At 43.1% G+C, this 17,632-nt stretch overlaps 2 protein-coding genes across 2 annotated transcripts; both read right to left on the bottom strand.

Annotated features, from left to right (window-relative positions):
* Positions 1-349: 349 nt before the first annotated feature.
* On the bottom strand, positions 350-11,605 carry LOC131671204 (uncharacterized). Its single transcript, XM_058947455.1, has 21 exons — positions 11,269-11,605; positions 10,823-10,982; positions 9,819-10,060; positions 9,199-9,466; positions 8,977-9,134; positions 8,516-8,810; positions 8,069-8,349; positions 7,831-8,001; positions 7,245-7,418; positions 6,930-7,089; positions 5,738-5,979; positions 5,399-5,663; positions 5,136-5,293; positions 4,612-4,903; positions 4,233-4,525; positions 4,011-4,165; positions 2,776-3,043; positions 2,217-2,714; positions 1,846-2,140; positions 1,500-1,780; positions 350-1,436 (listed from the first exon to the last, which is right to left on the bottom strand). The coding sequence occupies exons 1-21, from the start codon at positions 11,413-11,415 to the stop codon at positions 1,308-1,310; spliced, it is 4,932 nt and encodes a 1,643-aa protein (XP_058803438.1). The 5' UTR covers positions 11,416-11,605; the 3' UTR covers positions 350-1,307.
* Positions 11,606-11,993: 388 nt separating this feature from the next.
* On the bottom strand, positions 11,994-17,632 carry LOC131671173 (arylsulfatase B-like). Its single transcript, XM_058947416.1, has 9 exons — positions 17,458-17,632; positions 16,752-17,014; positions 15,514-15,673; positions 15,205-15,431; positions 14,785-15,025; positions 14,553-14,710; positions 14,191-14,482; positions 13,803-14,119; positions 11,994-13,415 (listed from the first exon to the last, which is right to left on the bottom strand). The coding sequence occupies exons 2-9, from the start codon at positions 16,881-16,883 to the stop codon at positions 13,167-13,169; spliced, it is 1,776 nt and encodes a 591-aa protein (XP_058803399.1). The 5' UTR covers positions 16,884-17,014; positions 17,458-17,632; the 3' UTR covers positions 11,994-13,166.

Below are 17,632 nucleotides of genomic sequence, written 5' to 3'. Positions count from 1 at the left end.
ACTGCTCGTGGCGATTCGTTGATTTACGTTTTTCTTTTATTTGAAGCGTAGTGAATGGTCGGACGGAATCGATGCGAAAACCACGGGCAAGTTGCGTTTAAAACAGCCTCGGAAATAATCCGCACCGTTGTTCATCGATACGAGAGTCGCAGCGATAAACAATTATTATTCGTGCATAAAGGCCGGCATTCAGTCACCCAAATGCGCGCCGCGCAGTCAACGTCAGTTTTCGCGTGTCACGTCCAGACCTCGGCCGCCGCCACGCATTCGTGATGTATAACGGTAGGTGCACGTGGCAAACCCAAAGTGGCCTTTTACCGTCCCTCCCTCCCTCCCTCCCGCGCTCGTTTTTGCGCGCCCTGTTGATCTAGTTGTACGTTGAAAAATCGACTTCCATGAATCGCAGAGGAAAGTGCATAAATAACGAGGCCGCGAGCGCGTCAGGCGTACTCTCGGCTGTGAAATCGATCGAAGGCCACGACGACGGACGAGCAGCAATGATCCGATGAGATGAAGCGCGCGCGCGACTTCTCATTTCCATCGAATTGCGCGAAGCTTTAATATGGCGAGGCTGCGGAGCGAGGCGATGCAGCGAGCCGGGGGTACGCGTGCGCGCTCCTGGCATTAAAACGACATCAGCGCTGAAACTCGGCGGGCGAGAAGAGGGAAGACGCATCAGGGCCAAAATGAAACGGCGCGCGCTCCCGAGATTTCGCCTCCGCGCGGCCCGCGCTTCATCTGCATAATCCCTATACAATGACGAACAAAGCGAGTTTCTTACGCGCTCCTTCGCCTCCTCCTCCTCCTCCTCCTCCTCTTCGCTCGCCCGTCGACTCGCTCTTTTTTCATCCTCTAAGTCGCCAGCAGTCTAATTAACGACGCAAGCCGGCTTATTATAAATACGCGCTCGGCTAACTAATTATCCGACAGAGAGGGGAGGAGAGGGAGCCGGAGCCGGCTCGCGATTAACTATTTTTCATTTTTCTTTTCCTCCTCTCGCTGGCGGATGAAACGCACGACGAGGACGCAATCAATTGCGGAGTTGCGTAATACAGATACTACGCGCGTGCTTTCTTTTGCGCAACGGCAACGTTATTATCTATCCATTAGCGCGGGCTCTTTCTCCGTCGGTGGCCATGGCACTGAGGAATTACTTGGGCGCTCGCTATGAAAGAAATGGTAACGCGCTCGAAGACGAAGACGAACAAGTGAATCAATAACAGGATCAACATTATACGTATATTGATGCGAACGAGTCGACGCGCATTGTCGACTCGAAATTTTGCTTATCAGTTCGTTATCGTTCGTCATCGGAAGCGTTCTTGTTGTCCGTATTGTTTCGGCCCAGAATACGAGCAGGGCTCTGCTGTCGGGAGAGTTTGCGGTACCAAAACCTTGCGGTAGCTGTCGATGAACATCTTTAGAGCAACGACGTCCTGAAAAATCCAACAGGTCGCCGGTCACCGCATCGCCCTCGTCGTAAATTGTAGTCTACGTACGTTAGGTCTCTGCTTTGACAAGTCGCGCGTCTCGCAAGGATCGCTAACGATGTCAAACAGACACGTGTCGCTACACTTGGAATAGTTGGCCGAATGTCGACAGGTTACAACAGCACTGGCTCGCAACGCTCGAGCTTCGTCCTCGGTCGAGTTAACGAAGCCGGGCAACCGAGCGATAGCCAGACCAGCTGCCGAGTTGAACGCCTCCGTCAAGTTGTACGACGGGTACGAAGGACTGTTGCAGCTGTGCCCGAAATAACCGTCGATGGACTTGTCGACAGCTGCAAATCGACGAATAATACACAAAGGTGGCCGAGGTCTACGAACAATCTGAGATTTGACGCACGCTTGATGATCTTGAGTCGGCCGACGATCGCCGCTTCCTCGGCGCGCAGCTCGTCGATGTTCAGCAGCAGGTTTCGCCGCGGCGAGGCGAGATCTTCGGTGAGCGATCGCCACTGATCGAAGCCGTCGATGTCGGAGCCGAGGTCGGAGACGTTGCCACCCGCGGCCGAGTACAGCGTCGGCAGCCAGTCCGTCACGTGCACGTACTCCTCGGATAACTTCCGCGATCGCTTGATCAACGGCGAAAACACGAAGGTCGCGCTGCGAACGGCGCCCTCGAACAGCGTGTCTTTGATCTGGCGAGTGTCGTTAATGAGCGCGTGGCCCGTCGACCGGACGGGCCGAGCGCTCGTCGCACGCGTATATACGTACGCCGCGCAAAGGATAATTCGAGCCTGCGTTATTCGAGGGGCCGACCGTCGCCGCTCCGTTGTCGGACATGAACACGACGATGGAGTTGTCCAGCATGCCAGCGTCGCACAGGGCTTCCACGACTCTGCCCACGGATTCGTCCAGTGCTCGCATCACTCCTGCGATTGTCGATCGATCGATAGCGAATTGCCGGGTGAACTGTCGGAACGTTTGGTTAGCGTGTACCGTACCCGCGTGCCTTCTGCACTTCTTGTCCTCGATGTAAGCGAACGCTCGGTCGTTTTCCGTCGGGTCGCGAACTTGTTGCGGATCGTCGGTCGAGAACGCAGCGTGAGGCGCGAAATGAGCGATCTCGAGGAAGAGCTGCCTCTTGTCTGCATTGCTCTTGATAATCCTCACGGCCTCGTCGGTGATCAGATCGGTGAAGTATTTGCTGTTGTTCAGCTCTACCTTCATGCCATGGGAATCGTCGCGATGCAAGTTGTAACCTATCACCTCCTACGTACGAGCGTTTTTTTACCTTGTCGTCGCAATAATAACAGCCCAGAAACATACGTACCAGCTCGTCTTGCACCTGCTGGCTGGTCGTGTTGGTGAAATAGCTGATCAGTCCGTTGTAACAGCCTACGAAAGAGTCGAAACCTCGGCGTACCGGCGTATGGTTTTTAGTGTAATAGCCGAGATCCCATTTGCCGAGGAGGCGAGTCTCGTAGCCGAGATCGCGCAGATATTGTGGCATGAGTGTGACATTGAGAGGCACCCCACGTGGATGTGCATTATCCACTGGTACGCCTTGCAGCCCTTGGACCGACAAGCTCGTTATCCAACTGATTCAATGGAAATCTTGGCTCTTGCGTGCTTGACTCTTAATCGAGCACGCAGAAGCGGTTCGTCGTCTCGTTCGAGTATTCGAAAATTCAAGCGGTCGTATTTTTAAGGATTGATCGTTGCATCGAAAAAACAGTCTTATCTAAGGCAATTACCTTCTCTAATGGCATACCGACCGGTCATCAGGGACATCCTCGATGGCGTGCACGTCGGCAAAACGTAGTGCCTATTCAATATCACGCCGTTGTAGGCAAGGGTATCGATATTCGGCGTAGAAATTTCATTCGCTCCGTGAAAGCTCACGTCGTTCCAGCCCTAATGTTCACGCGTACGGAACAAAAATCAACGGCTATTGTCTCGCGTCAACTCGTTCCGGCTCGATCGCCGGTGCCTTAACTTACCGAGCTTCACTTACCAAATCGTCAGCGACAATTAAAATAATGTGGGGTGGCTTATCGCGACCGTCGCGAGCTTTCTTCCACGCTACGTATCCTACGTAACCACAAAGAGCTCCGATCAACGACACTCCCACGGCTACAATGATTATCTGGTACGTTTTCATGCTCGCGGACAAATTTTCCGAGTAGCGAATTCGCGCGACCATTTATCCTGTTGGAATCCTGCCTGTTGGATATTTACTCGCCACGTACTGAGCGTTGCAGCGAAACTTTCGCAGTGCGACGAGTAAAACGCCTAACTTATCGGCTTCTAAAGTAGACGCGCGCATGCGAGTTTAATGTGCTAATTGTCTATTTTAAGACAAATTAAGCCGTGAAATTGCTGACGAAACCTTCGAGAGCAACCGTGCATTAAACGCACACTTGTAGCGTTAATTAAGGAAAAGCGAACTAACACAAGGTAGGAGGTGGGCATCGACAACTAATAAACTCTTGGAAAACAATTGTTAGGGCGTTTAATGCGGCGCTCAAAGATCAAACTGAAACATTCAATCATCGACTAAGTTACCGAGAAGCACTGGTCAAAGCGGCGTCATCTTTCCTCCAAGGCATCCACGAGCCGTTGAAGTACTGGGGAAACGCACAGTCATCGATGTGCGCGACGCCTTGCGGCGCCAAAACTGCTCGATACTTTTCAATGAGCATCTGTAGAAGCTGCAGCATCTGCAAATAATTGATTTGGAAGCAATAGCAGTCGTGCCAGCACTCGAGCGAAACGAGATCGACTTACGAAGACGTTGACCAGCGAATAATTGCTTGACAAGTCCTGCGTCTCGCAAGGATCACTGATAATGTCGAAAAGGCAGGCTTCCGAGCATGTTTTCGGGACAGCCTCGCGTCGACAATTCACCACGGCACTGTCTCGAAGCTTACGAGCTTGCTCTGCCGTGACACTGGTGAATTCGGATAATCGACCGATGGCCAGACCTGCCGGTGAAGTCAAGGCCTCTTCCACGGTGTACTCGGGATAGAGCGGATCGTTGCCGGTAGCGCCGTAATAGCGTTCGGTGGAGGGGTCGGCGCCTTCGTCGCACGCCAACCAAAGAAAACACGTTATCGCGAGTAATTGTAAATGACATGACGCCAATGCAAACTACATATCCCCACACCTTTGACAAGCTTGTATCTGCCGACAATGGCCGCTTCCACTTTATGCGTTTCGTCAATGTTGATCAGAACGTTGTGTCGCGGTGAAACCACCCCGTTCACCAACGAATCCCACTGATCGTAGCCGTCGATTTCTCCGAGATCGGCGACTTGTCCATCAGCCGCGGAATAAAAGGTTGGCAACCAATCTGTCACGTGCACGTACTCCTCCCACAGCCTCGATGACTTTTTTATCAGAGGCGAAAATATGCAAGCTGCCCCGCGCACTCCGCCTTCGAACGTCGTATTTTTTATCTGATACAGAGTGTTCGTTGCGTGAACAAATCATTCATTCCAATCTTCCGATGTTATATATTGTTGCGTAGAACTGAGCGACAGCTAACAGGATTCCTTAACGTTTCCTAGTTACCTTATCCCGTGACCAGGAATCTCAAAATCATTTCACCGCTAACGTCCACGAGTATCCTTTACTTATGGAATTATAATGTGCAATCAGTAATTGCAAAAAAGTTCACGGGATACTTACACCACGCAGGGGATAATTAGAACCAAAATTTTCATAAAGATACTTTGTTGGCGCGCCGTTATCCGACATGAAGAGGACGATACTATTTTCGAGCATGCGAGCTTCACTCAAAGCTTTGACAACTTTACCCACGGACTCGTCCAATGCCTTCATCACTCCTGTAATTTATTTATTTTAAGTGGTAATCAACTGCTCTAATGTCGTTTATTTTCTAATGAAAACTCAAATAAAATCATTTTAATTGTAGCCATGAAGCAGCTTACCGGCATATGTTCGACGATCATTATCTTTGATATAGGCAAAAGTCTCGTTGACTTCTTTTGAATTACGAACTTCCAGTGGATTATCCTTAATACCGTTCGAGTGAGTCGCAAGATGAGCGATTTCAAGGTATAGCGGCTTTTCGTTACGATTGACCTGAATAATTTTAACGGCTTCCTCTGTTATCAGATCGGTAAAGTATTCATCGTTGCCATACTCTACACAGAGACGTTGATGATTGTCCCGATGTAAATCATATCCTACGTGCTGATCATCAAATTTGTTTGAAAGTGCGTATATCGAAAAAAAGAAAATGATTAAAAGATTTGTTTGAAATTTACCAAATGATCCTCGGCGCGTACAGCAATCGTTTTATTGAAGTAGGTAATGTGTCCGTTGTAGTAGCCGTAAAAAGAGTCGAAACCACGCCGAGCTGGTGTATGGCTTTCGGTGTAATAGCCGAGGTGCCATTTGCCAACGAGTCTTGTCTCATAGCCGAGTTGACGCATGTACTCTGGCATTAAAGTGACATTGAGCGGTAAGCCCTTCGGTTGGCCAGGACTAAGTGGCGTCCCTTGCATGCCTTTGAAAAATCAGCTTAAGATGGAATGCTTCTCTCTCTCTCCCAAATCATTAGGGATTCGATTAGATCCGAGCTACTATTTCAGCGTTTATTCGGAGGATGAATCCGAGGATTAATTCATCGAGTATCGCGGTCGCGGTACGCACGTGAGTATAGACGTGAAATAGCTATGGAGCCTTCCCGCACCCGCCGCTATTTATAATAAATTAGCTGATCAGGCCTCCCCCAAAAGTATTTTGTCGTCTTTATAGTGTCCACGCATCATATATTAATATATCAAATAGTAAAGTAAAAAGTCTAAATTAGCATTTTTCATTGAAAAAAAGTCCAATAAATGCAATTTGGATAATTATTTTCAATACAAGATTTTTTTGTCGTTTTCTCAGATAATTTTTCGTCGCCGGTTTTGCCTCAGGTTGACGCAGTGTACATAACTTGCATATTAAATACATACTTTGATCTATTACTAAAAATGTCACTTGAGGTGTGCAATTCTAAGCACTTGTATCTATGGGCCCACCGCTTTTTTCAAAAAATAAAACTGAGCTGCGAGTAGGCTACAGCTAATACCTAAAGCCTAACCAATTTTGTAGTTGTATAAGTAAGTAAAAATTGTAATTTAACAATTTTATACGCTAAATAACTATTTTCAGACGTATATTCCATTTTCATACGAAAGAAAACGAAATCGAAAATATGAAATTTCTTCTTTGTTTGCCTGTTAAGCTTTCGTTACGAAAAGCTTTCGACAGAAATAGAAAATATTACTTCAATCTTCTAACGTGAAATGTTGAGTAGTGAACGATGTTTTGCATGAAAATGAAAGTGAAGCACGAACTTCTTTCCTTACTGGTACGATAAATACTTTACAAGTACATTCAACAATGTCTCCTTTGATTTATTTGACAATCGGTGCATAATAGTAAAGTTTGAGTTCCAATGGCACTTACCGTCTCTAATGGCATAACGGCCAGTCATCAAAGAGGACCTTGATGGCGTGCACGTCGGCAAAACGTAGTGCCTATTCAATATCACGCCGTTGTAGGCGAGAGCGTCGATGTTCGGAGTAGGAATTTGATTGGCGCCGTGAAAACTTACGTCGTTCCAGCCCTAAAAAGACGTTCAAACTCTTGTACTACGCTAATGTTGTAGACGCGGCAAGTTACAAATTCTTGACTCACTGTTTCTAAATAAAAAACAAAAAAGATCTCGCTTCGGCAAATCCCAAAGCTTGGTTAAGCTTTCGAATAAAAATTGCGACTTACCATATCGTCAGCCACTATAATGATGATATGCGGTTTCCGTGCAGACGGAACTTGAAGCTTACACCATATCGCATAAGAATTAAAGCTCACGAAAGTTATGAGTAGTACTATGAACATTGGAAATGTTCTAGCTCGCCGTACATTTTGAAAGCCTAATCGATTGTAGTTCATCGTTCGTCAAGCACTACTAGGTACAGTTGTAGAACTGTCGATACTTCACCAATTCTCTATGCCAGAAAATGACAGATATAATCGACAGCTTATTGATTATTATAAGTCGTTATTCCGCCATCTAATAACAAATAATACAACGGCTCACGGTCAATGAAGCCTTATCCGTTCCGCTCTAACGGAAAAGTAATTCAACTAATTGTTCCGATAAAATATCAATTTTCAGACAGTCTAATGTAAGATAAGAAATGAGCACGAGGCATGTATATTTTTAAAGTGTTCTCGATACTTTCTACGAGAAAACAAAAGTCAAGTGAAACTTATTCTTCGAAATAAGTTGATGGGAAAAGAGTGTTGTATTTATTTAAGGAATATTGATAATGTCAAGTGACTATGCTCTTCAATATTGACACACGCTGCTTGGTATTATGGTCGATAGATCGCTTTTTAGCCAAGGCATCCAGGTGCCATTGAAATACTTGGGGAACGAGCACGCGTCTATTGGATGACGCGTTCCTGTAGAATTTCTTTGCTGCATCAAAACGCTTCGATAGCTGTCGATGAGCGATTCCAAAGCTTTTACCACCTGGACGACAATATTCAAAAATGAATGATTTGAACGGTGATTATTCGAAAGATCCATGCATGCTTACCTTCGGTCGCCGTTCAGATAAGTCTTGAGACTCGCAGGGGTCGTTGACAATGTCGAAAAGGCAGGTACCCGAGCAGTTGGCATATCTGCTGACTGGCTCACAATGTACAGTCGCTAGTTGGCGTAATTTTCGCGCTTTCTTGGCCGAAGGACTGACAAAGCCTTGTAGCCGCCTGATCACTTGGCCTGTCGTTGACGACAATGCATTTTCTACATCGTAAGCTGGATAAGAAGAATCGCTGCCGGTTTCACCGTAGTAGCCTTCGCCCAGATTTATAGCGCCTAGTAGCAACGAGAAATTTCGATTTAAAAAAATTAGTCTTGCTGGTAAACGAAGTGTGTGAAATCGAGTACATCGTGAATTAGTGAATTGCAAATGAAAACGCTGGAATATTGACAATGCAAGAGGAAATGACTTGCAACGCGATGCCCCAAAGCTTCATCTGACCTTTGACAAGTTTGTGCCTGCCAATGATAGCAGCTTCCCAATTGCGCATCTCGTCGATGTTGACGAGTACATTGTGTCGCGCCGGCGCGAAGGAAGCTTGCGTCAGTGCTTCCCACTGATCCATGCCGTCGATTTCACCGAGATCGCCGACTTGCCCACCGGCGGCCGAATAAAGGGTTGGCAACCAGTCGGCTATGTGAAATAATTGCTCGGACAGCCTCGACGGCGCTTTGATCAGCGGTGAGAAAACGCAGGCTGCGCCGCGAACCGCCCCTTCGAATAACGTGTCCTTTATCTAGAGTGCGACAGATAACGCGCAGAGCGTACGAACATTGGGTCATTTACACTTGTTGATTGACATTTCTATCGAAAAGTTAAGCAGCCGTGCCGACTTTGTCACGACAAGAGAAGCTGAGAAGCAAGGATCAATAAGCCCGATACGGGTGCAAAGGAAATCTTACGCCACGGAGGGGATAATTAGAGCCGGCATTCTCGTACATGTCGATTGTCGGCGCTCCGTTATCAGCCATAAAGACGACAATACTATTGTCCAACATTCGGGCTTCGCTTAAGGCTTTCGTAATCCTACCCACTGACTCGTCCATTGCCATCATCATCCCTGTGCACAACGACAATCATTATTCGCGGCAGCGCCGGCAAACAAGTCGCTTCGCCGCGCGTACCGGCGTATTTTCTGCGCTTGCTGTCCTTGATGTGGGCGAAGGTCTCGTTCACCACGGTCGCATTGCGAACTTGGAGTGTTTCCAGCGGGGAATCGCTGGCGTGAACCGCCAGATGTGCCACTTGAAGAAAGAGTGGCTTCTCATTGCCATTGCTCTTTATGATCCTTTCGGCCTCGCCGGTAATTAAATCGGTGAAGTATCGAGAATCGATGGGTTCTATGCTCAGACTACTTGGCCCGTCACGGTGAAGGTCCTTGCCGGCTCTCACCTATTTTTTATTGCCAGGCAAAAACATTGTTCTTTAGATCTCTCGATGACTACTCAACTCAAACGACCGTTTCTTACAGACGATACTTCGCGTCAAATCATTAATCAATGCAAGCAAAGCTCATGGTCTTTACGATCCATCTTATTTGTATAACCGATAAAGCTTTATTGCGGTATGATATCATCCGCCAATAAACATATGTACGTAGTCGAGGCTGTAAAATGCTTTTGTCGAAGCTTGCGCGTAAACGTGACCGGTAGAAAACAAGGCCAAGGTGTTCTTAGCTCTCTCTCTCTCACTCTCTCTCTAAGAGAGATCACTTTGTAAATCGAATGATATTCCAAATACTCACACTTCCGTCGTCCAACGTTTGACTAATAGTTTTATTAAAGTAGTCGATGTATCCATTGTAATATCCAAAGAACGAGTCGAAGCCTCGTCTTGCTGGTGTATAGGCTTCGGCGTAGTAACCGAGATGCCATTTGCCGACAAGCCGGGTTTCGTAGCCAAGCTGTCGCATGTGCTCCGGCATTAGAGTGACGTTCAGGGGAATACTTCGCCTTTCGCCTGCTTGTAATGGAAAACCTTGCATCCCTTCGGAGCAGATTCAATAATCAAATTGATTTTTAAAAAGTCATGGGATCTCGGTGTTTAACTTTCTTATCTATTTCTATTTTTATTTTGTTATAAAACAATTGTTGCTTCTATTAATTCTACTTGTGTGTTTATTTAATATTTAAAAAACAAGTATTCAATCATTCGCTACTATAGCGATTCCATTTTGAAAATTTAGGAATCAACTCCATATCGCTTGCTAATTATTTTTATCCTCTAAACGACTCCAAACAAATTGCGCTTCATCGTTCCTTCAAATTTCGAAGAAGATTCTGTCCACCAAAGCATTGCCATCGCTTTTTAGCTCTTTTTAAAAATTAAGTCTATGGTACGCTGAGCAAATCGTACCGAGGAAAGATAAGTGATAATTTAACCACATAAATAATTTGCTTTTCGGTCAACAATCGTTTCAACACAAGAAACTGACTATGCACCATTAAATGCATTATTTAGTACTTAAGATAATTTACAAAAAAAGCGCTTCAAAGTGCATTTGACGAAACTAAATAAAAGGTAAGTGTCAAATATACAGAAAAACACTGACCTTAATAAAAAACTGCTCCGAAGAAATGACTAATAAACGCGACAGTGAAATTATTTAAGTAAAATAAAATATGAACGTTAAAATGAAAAATAAACATTATAAAATTTTGAGCATTACTGTATAATTTAGAACAAGAGTTACAATTGCATTTAACAATTTCACTGGCATAATATAGAAAAAAAGATTTGCTCGATTACCGTCTCTAATGGCATAACGGCCAGTCATCAAAGTCGTCCTCGAGGGTGTGCAAATTGGCAGAACATAATGCCTGTTTAATATTACTCCGTTATAGGCGAGAGCATCGATGTTCGGGGTGGGAATCTGATCTGCGCCGTGGAAACTCACGTCGTTCCATCCCTAAAATTAATGCCAACCGCAAGCTCAGTATTGTCGTTACATCAAGCGGCTCTCTCCTTTTTATTTGCGACTATTGTCCGACAATCATCCACGTTGATTTTGACATTATTATTATTGATTGCCGACGTTAACATTGAAGATTATAGTTTCTACTTACTTTCTCACATGCCATTGATGCGCAACACGCAGTTAGATGGTCCTTAATCGATATAATGGAAGGACTAGCAATCACCCGATAACCACCAACTTGGCGTACAATTAAATACAAAATAATTCAAACACGTACCATGTCATCTGCTACAATGAGTATAATATGCGGTTTTCTCATCGATTTGGCTTGAGGTTTCTTCCAAGCTACAGTTCCATATCCCAACAAACTGCCAATCCCAATCATGCTCGAAAAAGTTAACAAACATTTCAGATACGTATTCATCTCTTCGCGGGTATCGCTACGAAACGCAATGTCTGCTCGCTTGCGCACGCACGCCACAAATTTATCTTGTCCGCAGTAGCACTGTTGGCGTATCGGTGCAATCAGCTGGAATGAATAGCTTTTTTCCTTCTCTGACTGCTTACAGCAAGGTCGCCGCCTGTGAGCACGAGCCACGCTCTGCAAGTGTCAATCCGCGATATTGCAACTCGGGCGTCGTTTTCGGTCGGACTGATTCGTTAATCTCGCTCGACTGACTGTTGTTGCATATCCCGTTACCGCGTCTGCAAACTCAATGTTACGGTGAAGCTAGTATCGTGGCGCCATGTGCTTTTTGCGATGACTAGATCGACTATATGGAAAAGTCATCGGTTATTATATAATGTAACTATTTTTATCGACTAATTCATTTGTCCAAATTTATTTCTGATTTTTTGTATTTTTTAAGTCTATAAATTATTATATATAAAAACATGTTTCGCTACTATTTATAGAACACTTGCAATTAATTTTCCTTAATGACGTCTACTTAAACTTATGGAAGATTTACTTTGTATTGAAAAAATATTGAGTCTGGTTGTTGAAAAAGAAATCAATATTGACATTGAGAAAAAGAAAATTTACTACGAAATTAACTTAATTGCATTACAAATAATTTCGTGCCAGCACATTAGTGCTCGATAATCACGGAAAATCAGGAATTGGTAATTCATGACTGACCGTCAATATTTTCTTTTCCTTTAATTCTGACAAGTATTGTTATAAATACTATTCACCAAGTGTATTCATTAAACAAATTTATACGTATTATCGTTTCCGATGAATGTTTTGTAAGTAAACCAATGAAAGGAGATCGACAAAGCAATCAGCATAAATATTGAGCGAAATGGAAGATCTTTGAAACTGGCTGATTATCCATTCAAACGTAATGAATGGAAAATAATACGGGGCGAAATAAGTTGCCACATTTTTTAAATTTTATTTAAAATTTAAGAAGTTAAGTTACGATCTGATAAAATTTTGAGTTACTTATTTATTAATTATTAAGCTTAACCATTTACAATACTATAATAATATCCGATACAGATGTATCTATTTTTTTTACATATGATCATCTGATTTATGAAACTACTCTCTATAACGTTTTGGTTTTCAAAATTCTTAAGCGTAAATAATACTCATTATATATATATATGTAATGTAAAATTTGCAATTAATAATAATAATAATTACAAAACGCTTCATGGAAAAAATTTACATAAACCGGTACAACGAGTTTCGAATAATAAACAGCACTGTATTTTGAACATTATTCTCAAAGAGCAAATGAAAGAAGTCCAAACAAGCTCACCTTGACAACTATAACAAAGAATCATCACTTTTTGCGATTTTAAATACATATGAATATTTATGATAATAAGAATTTTTTATAATAAAATGTATTTAAATAAAGTATGTAGACGTTCATTTATCTTTCATAAACTTCTTTTTCAATTGCAGTAGAAAAAGAAAGCTTACATTTTTTTGGTAATAGTATACGGAGCTCGCAGCGCTAATTGAAATTCAACACACGTCAGAGTCTTTCGTTGTGCATCAAATATGATTGCGTTTTAATCTTCTATATATCAATTTTCATAGACACTTCGGGTATCGTTATCCGTTCATCTTATCGTATCGTTTTTTTCCTTGTTACCACGATCGCGGCACTTGGGACATCGTTTGCAATTGGATTTGTCTTGAGGATTAGCACGAAGTCAGATGAACGTGCGCAATCCGATGATAATAAAAGCCAGACCAATATGAGCACAAACTGCAACGCCGCCAAAAGTCGAGCCAGCGTTTTGATAAAAAGACGTATAATAGCTATCGTAGACACCGCCGAGCCACGGTTGCCATGTGTAGTTCCAACGACGTGGCTCCGCATTGTAATCCACCGGCAGCTCTAACTGGCGTTGCAATACGTTACGATAACGTTGAATGTACTGATTCAAATCTTCTGTAAACTGTAGAATCAACAAAACAAAAACAATTGAAATTAATCGAAATGTAACCTACTGGTTTGTCTCTTATTTATTGATTATTCATTCACAACCGAGAGTACGCGGCTGCGTTAAAAATATTTTATTGAAAATTTATGCAAGCTACTGTATTAAAAGTAATTTTCACGCTGAATTCAATGAATAATTTAAGTAGCTGCTTAACTATTTGATTAGATCTAATCGATACATATTTAAATACGTATGATAATTGATTCGATAAAAGTCAAGTAACAGCCACAAATGTGTAGTTATTTTACGAACACAGTTCAATAAATATCAACAAATTCAAGTGATGTGATTCCAATATACAGCCGAAAAATGATGTGACGCTAGAAAACATAAACTACAAACCTTAGGATAACTCTTAGCAATATTATTGGTTTCACAAGGATCGCTGCTAAGATCGAACAAACATTCGCTGTCGTTGCACGACGTGAGAGTTGGTCGATTGACGTAGAGCATATTGGTGATATTTGGCCTGCACAAGACAGTCGCCTGAGCTTGAAGATGCCACATACTACTCGCTTGAATGACCGGTCCTCCGAGATGCTGACGTATCGCATCGGACACTGCACTCTGCAGTACTTTGGTCGTGTTGTATTGTGGTACGTCACGACCGCGGCCTGTATCGCTTTCAACGTTGTCGTAGTAGCCGCGAAATAGTGAACCTAAAACATGAAAATTATGTATAATAATTAATAAAAATTAAGCCTTCATTGTTGAAAAATTGTTAACGTACCTCTGACGAGCTTAAAACGCTGATAAATGGCAGCTTCAGTTCTGGTGACTTCGTCGATGTTTAGAAGAATGCGGTCGCGTACATTGCCAGTGCCGATACTCAATACGTCCCATTGATTGACACCGTCGATCGGTGGAAGATCATGCAGATCACCACCGGCTGCTGAGTACAGAGTTGGTAACCAATCAGTCACGTGGAACAGTTGTTCGGAAACCCGACCTTTGCTGACTAATCTTGGTGACCAAATTGCAGCTACGCTACGTACGCCACCTTCGTACAGCGTATACTTTGTCTGCACAAAGGCGATTGCAGTGAAAAGAAATGGTATGGAAAATATTTGCTGATAAGGTGTGCATACTTACGCCTCTAAGTGGCCAATTAGAACCCCAATTACGGAACTTGCCAATCGGCGCAGCGCCGTTATCGCTGAAGAGTACAATCACGGAATTCTGCAACAATCCCCGATCCCCCAATTTGGACATGACACGGCCGAGCGATTCGTCCAACTTCATCACCATTTCTGCAGATAATTATCCATGTAGAATAAAACTGTACTAGAGCAATTATTCACAATGAATACATTGCCAGGCTCACTTGCATAATTACGTCGATTAGGATCAATGATGTGTCGAAGCTCCTCGTCATACAGATACTCGTTAGGCACGTCGAGCGGTGAATGAGGCGCCAAATGATTGATCTGCATGAAAAGTGGCTGAGTCGGATCGTGACGTTCGATTTCATCGATGGCCACTGTGGTCAGTAGATCGGTCAAGTATTCACCTTCCATGCCGTAAGCTGGATTGTTGTTCAGGTGCATATCGAAACCAGACATGTTCTGCAAAAAGGCTCAGTGATCTTAGCCGATTAGCCATCTGAATCGTGACAATGCACAATGCCTCGCCGAGACTGGAGCAAATTGATTTTCGCTAATGGCATTCACTTGATAACGGTGTTTTATCTCAGAGAATTCAACGATTCAAAATCACATATGAAAAAATATTTCCTTATACATACACCTTGCGTGTACCGGTAGTCGTAGTAGCCAACGTAGCTATTGTAAAATCCGAAGAAAAAGTCAAAACCACGATGCTTCGGTGTGTGAAGTGGCGTGTGATAACCAACGTGCCACTTGCCAATGAGCTTCGTAGTGTAGCCAAGTCCTTGCAGGCACTCCGGCAAGATTTTCACGCTCAATGGAATGCCGCGGGGCTCGCCGCCCCGAATTCCACTCCCTTGCATCGCTGCCAATCGACCGAGATACTTCCATCAGCGAATGGAACAAGCGCGAATGGAACCAGTTGACAAGATGCGAGTGATACGTACCCATTCTGAGAGGATATTGGCCTGTGAGAAAAGCCGCTCTGGTCGGACTGCACGAGGGCTGCACGTAATGCTTGTTTAGAATGATGCCGTTGTAGGCAAGCGCGTCTATGTTCGGTGTCGGGATTTGTGACGAACCGTGAAAACCCACATCGTTCCATCCCTGCGTATTTCAATGAAATTTAATGGTTGTTTTATGCGTACGAATGCCTATACTCATGCTTGTTAACCAATTTTCAATTTCAATTTGCATTATCTGCAACGGGATCACGCCTTGCAAGTTTTTATTGAAATCGCGAGTGATGAATCGTCATTTCACAAGTAGCTGTGGCGATGCTCTTGAATTTCTAGTGCGTTTAGATGTCTTGCATGAAAAAAGAAAGGCAATGAAACAAATAGCTTAAATCACTCGTATATAGAAGATTATGTTCGAAAGACTGACTGTGCCGCAGTGTTACTTGACTCGTATAAAAAATACATACCTATTTATGCTACTCAATACATATATTGTTCGCTTACTTTTTTCTAGTTTATCAGCTTTATCTAACTGCTATGATCGTGCCGAGTAATTGATATTGTTATGAAATAAAATTTAATCTACGATCACTTGGTATTAATTAAAAGAAATGGATATTTTATAAATTTGGCATAGAAATACGTTAGTGTGTCTAATCCACTCGACACACAACGTCCGCCACTCTATCACTCGAAAAACATTTTAAAAAAAAACCTTAAAACTTCATCCAATTAGCTTGCCCGGAAGTCTGCAGAGCAAACGACGTCACCACGCTAATTAAAACCGGAAAGTAACCGTGCGGCTACATTTCGGCTCTGGGAATTTTTATTTGTTTGATGCTCGGATGTGCACATACTTATACGCGCGACAAGTCTTTCTCTCGGTGAATCAGCAATGGGCATCCTTGCGTAGGCGTAGACGCTGTAATTGTCTCAACTAATGACTACATTAATTCAAGTCTCGCGACGGCGCTAGTACTCGATTGTGGAAAAAAAGAAGAAGTCGGAAGACTACTCATTGCCGCACTCTAATGACTTAAAATAATAATATTATGCGCGCGAGCGGAACTAGAGAGAGAGAGAGAGAGAGAGAGAGAGAGAGAGAGAGAGAAGGAGAGAGAAAACCGCAAATGAAGAGCATATGTGTCATTATTCAATCAACCGATTGTTGCTTAATAGTCATTTATGATTACAAGCGCGCCAACCGCCTCATTAAATATACGCACCAGATCGTCAGCCATGAAGACGATTATGTGGGGCGGTTTGTTGTACAATGGCGTCTCTTGTTCTAGTTGACCATAAGTCCCAACCACAGCCCATAACAGCAGATTGAAACTCTTCCACCGCATCATATCCATTCAAATGAAACCTTCCTTTCTTATATCGTCTTTTCGCTGTTCTGTTGCTTCTACGTTGTCGTTGTCCACTTGGTTGACGCCGCTCTTTTTCTGTCCCTTGGCTCTCTCGTTCGCGCGCCGTCAATCGCACTCTATTAACATGCAAAATTAAAATCATTTAAATTGTATTTTGCTCGTTGAAAGGCATTAATTTGTTTTTCTTTTTACATTTCGTATTCGTTGTTAATTTGCAACGTAACAAATGTCGCAAACGTAACGGGTAGAAAAGAAAACATTACAAAATTCATATTGATGTTGATCTGAGCATTATCAGATTTTTAGTACCGAGTTGATCGAGACAATGATATTGAGTAAAGCTTAGTTTAGTAGAGTAACAATCTGAATAACAAAAATTGACTTAGATAATTCTGCAATCTGATCGCAGAGGCGCACTTTAAAAATATTGAATGTCAGTGAAACTACATGCTTTTTTCATTCATATCCAATTTGTCAATAATATAATAATACTATTTTTAAATAGCTTTTTTAGTCAAATTTAATCAATGATAGATTGTAACAATAACAATGAACTCACAATTTAAATAGTCGCACCAAAATGAACGCCAATTAGATTCATTAAAAAAAATCAAAATTAAATTTGAGCAACTATCACGTGTAAAACACAAGTAGATAATCTGAGAGACAATAAACGAACAGATGAACAAAAAAATTAAGCGTCCCTATGATCAGCGCATCTTGCGTTGCAAGTA

This window comes from Phymastichus coffea, unplaced genomic scaffold (assembly GCF_024137745.1).
Source record: "Phymastichus coffea isolate CEN01 unplaced genomic scaffold, Cenicafe_Pcof_1.1 PCOF00120, whole genome shotgun sequence".
In the NCBI taxonomy this organism is placed as follows: Eukaryota; Metazoa; Arthropoda; class Insecta; order Hymenoptera; family Eulophidae; genus Phymastichus; species Phymastichus coffea.
This window is presented reverse-complemented; position numbering and strand designations above follow the sequence as displayed.

Bases quoted from the DNA above. Each gene is read 5' to 3' on its own strand.
- LOC131671204 (XM_058947455.1), bottom strand. From the start codon at position 11,415: ATGAATACGTATCTGAAATGTTTGTTAACTTTTTCGAGCATGATTGGG. The intron at 10,983-11,268 runs GTACGTGTTTGA...CATTAATTTTAG, and splicing joins TCATTGTAGCAGATGACATG to GGATGGAACGACGTGAGTTT. The intron at 7,090-7,244 runs GTAAGTCGCAAT...ACGTCTTTTTAG, and splicing joins TTATAGTGGCTGACGATATG to GGCTGGAACGACGTAAGTTT.
- LOC131671173 (XM_058947416.1), bottom strand. From the start codon at position 16,883: ATGGATATGATGCGGTGGAAGAGTTTCAATCTGCTGTTATGGGCTGTG. The intron at 14,711-14,784 runs GTGAGCCTGGCA...AATTATCTGCAG, and splicing joins TAATCGACGTAATTATGCAA to AAATGGTGATGAAGTTGGAC. The intron at 14,483-14,552 runs GTAAGTATGCAC...GCCTTTGTGCAG, and splicing joins CTAATTGGCCACTTAGAGGC to ACAAAGTATACGCTGTACGA.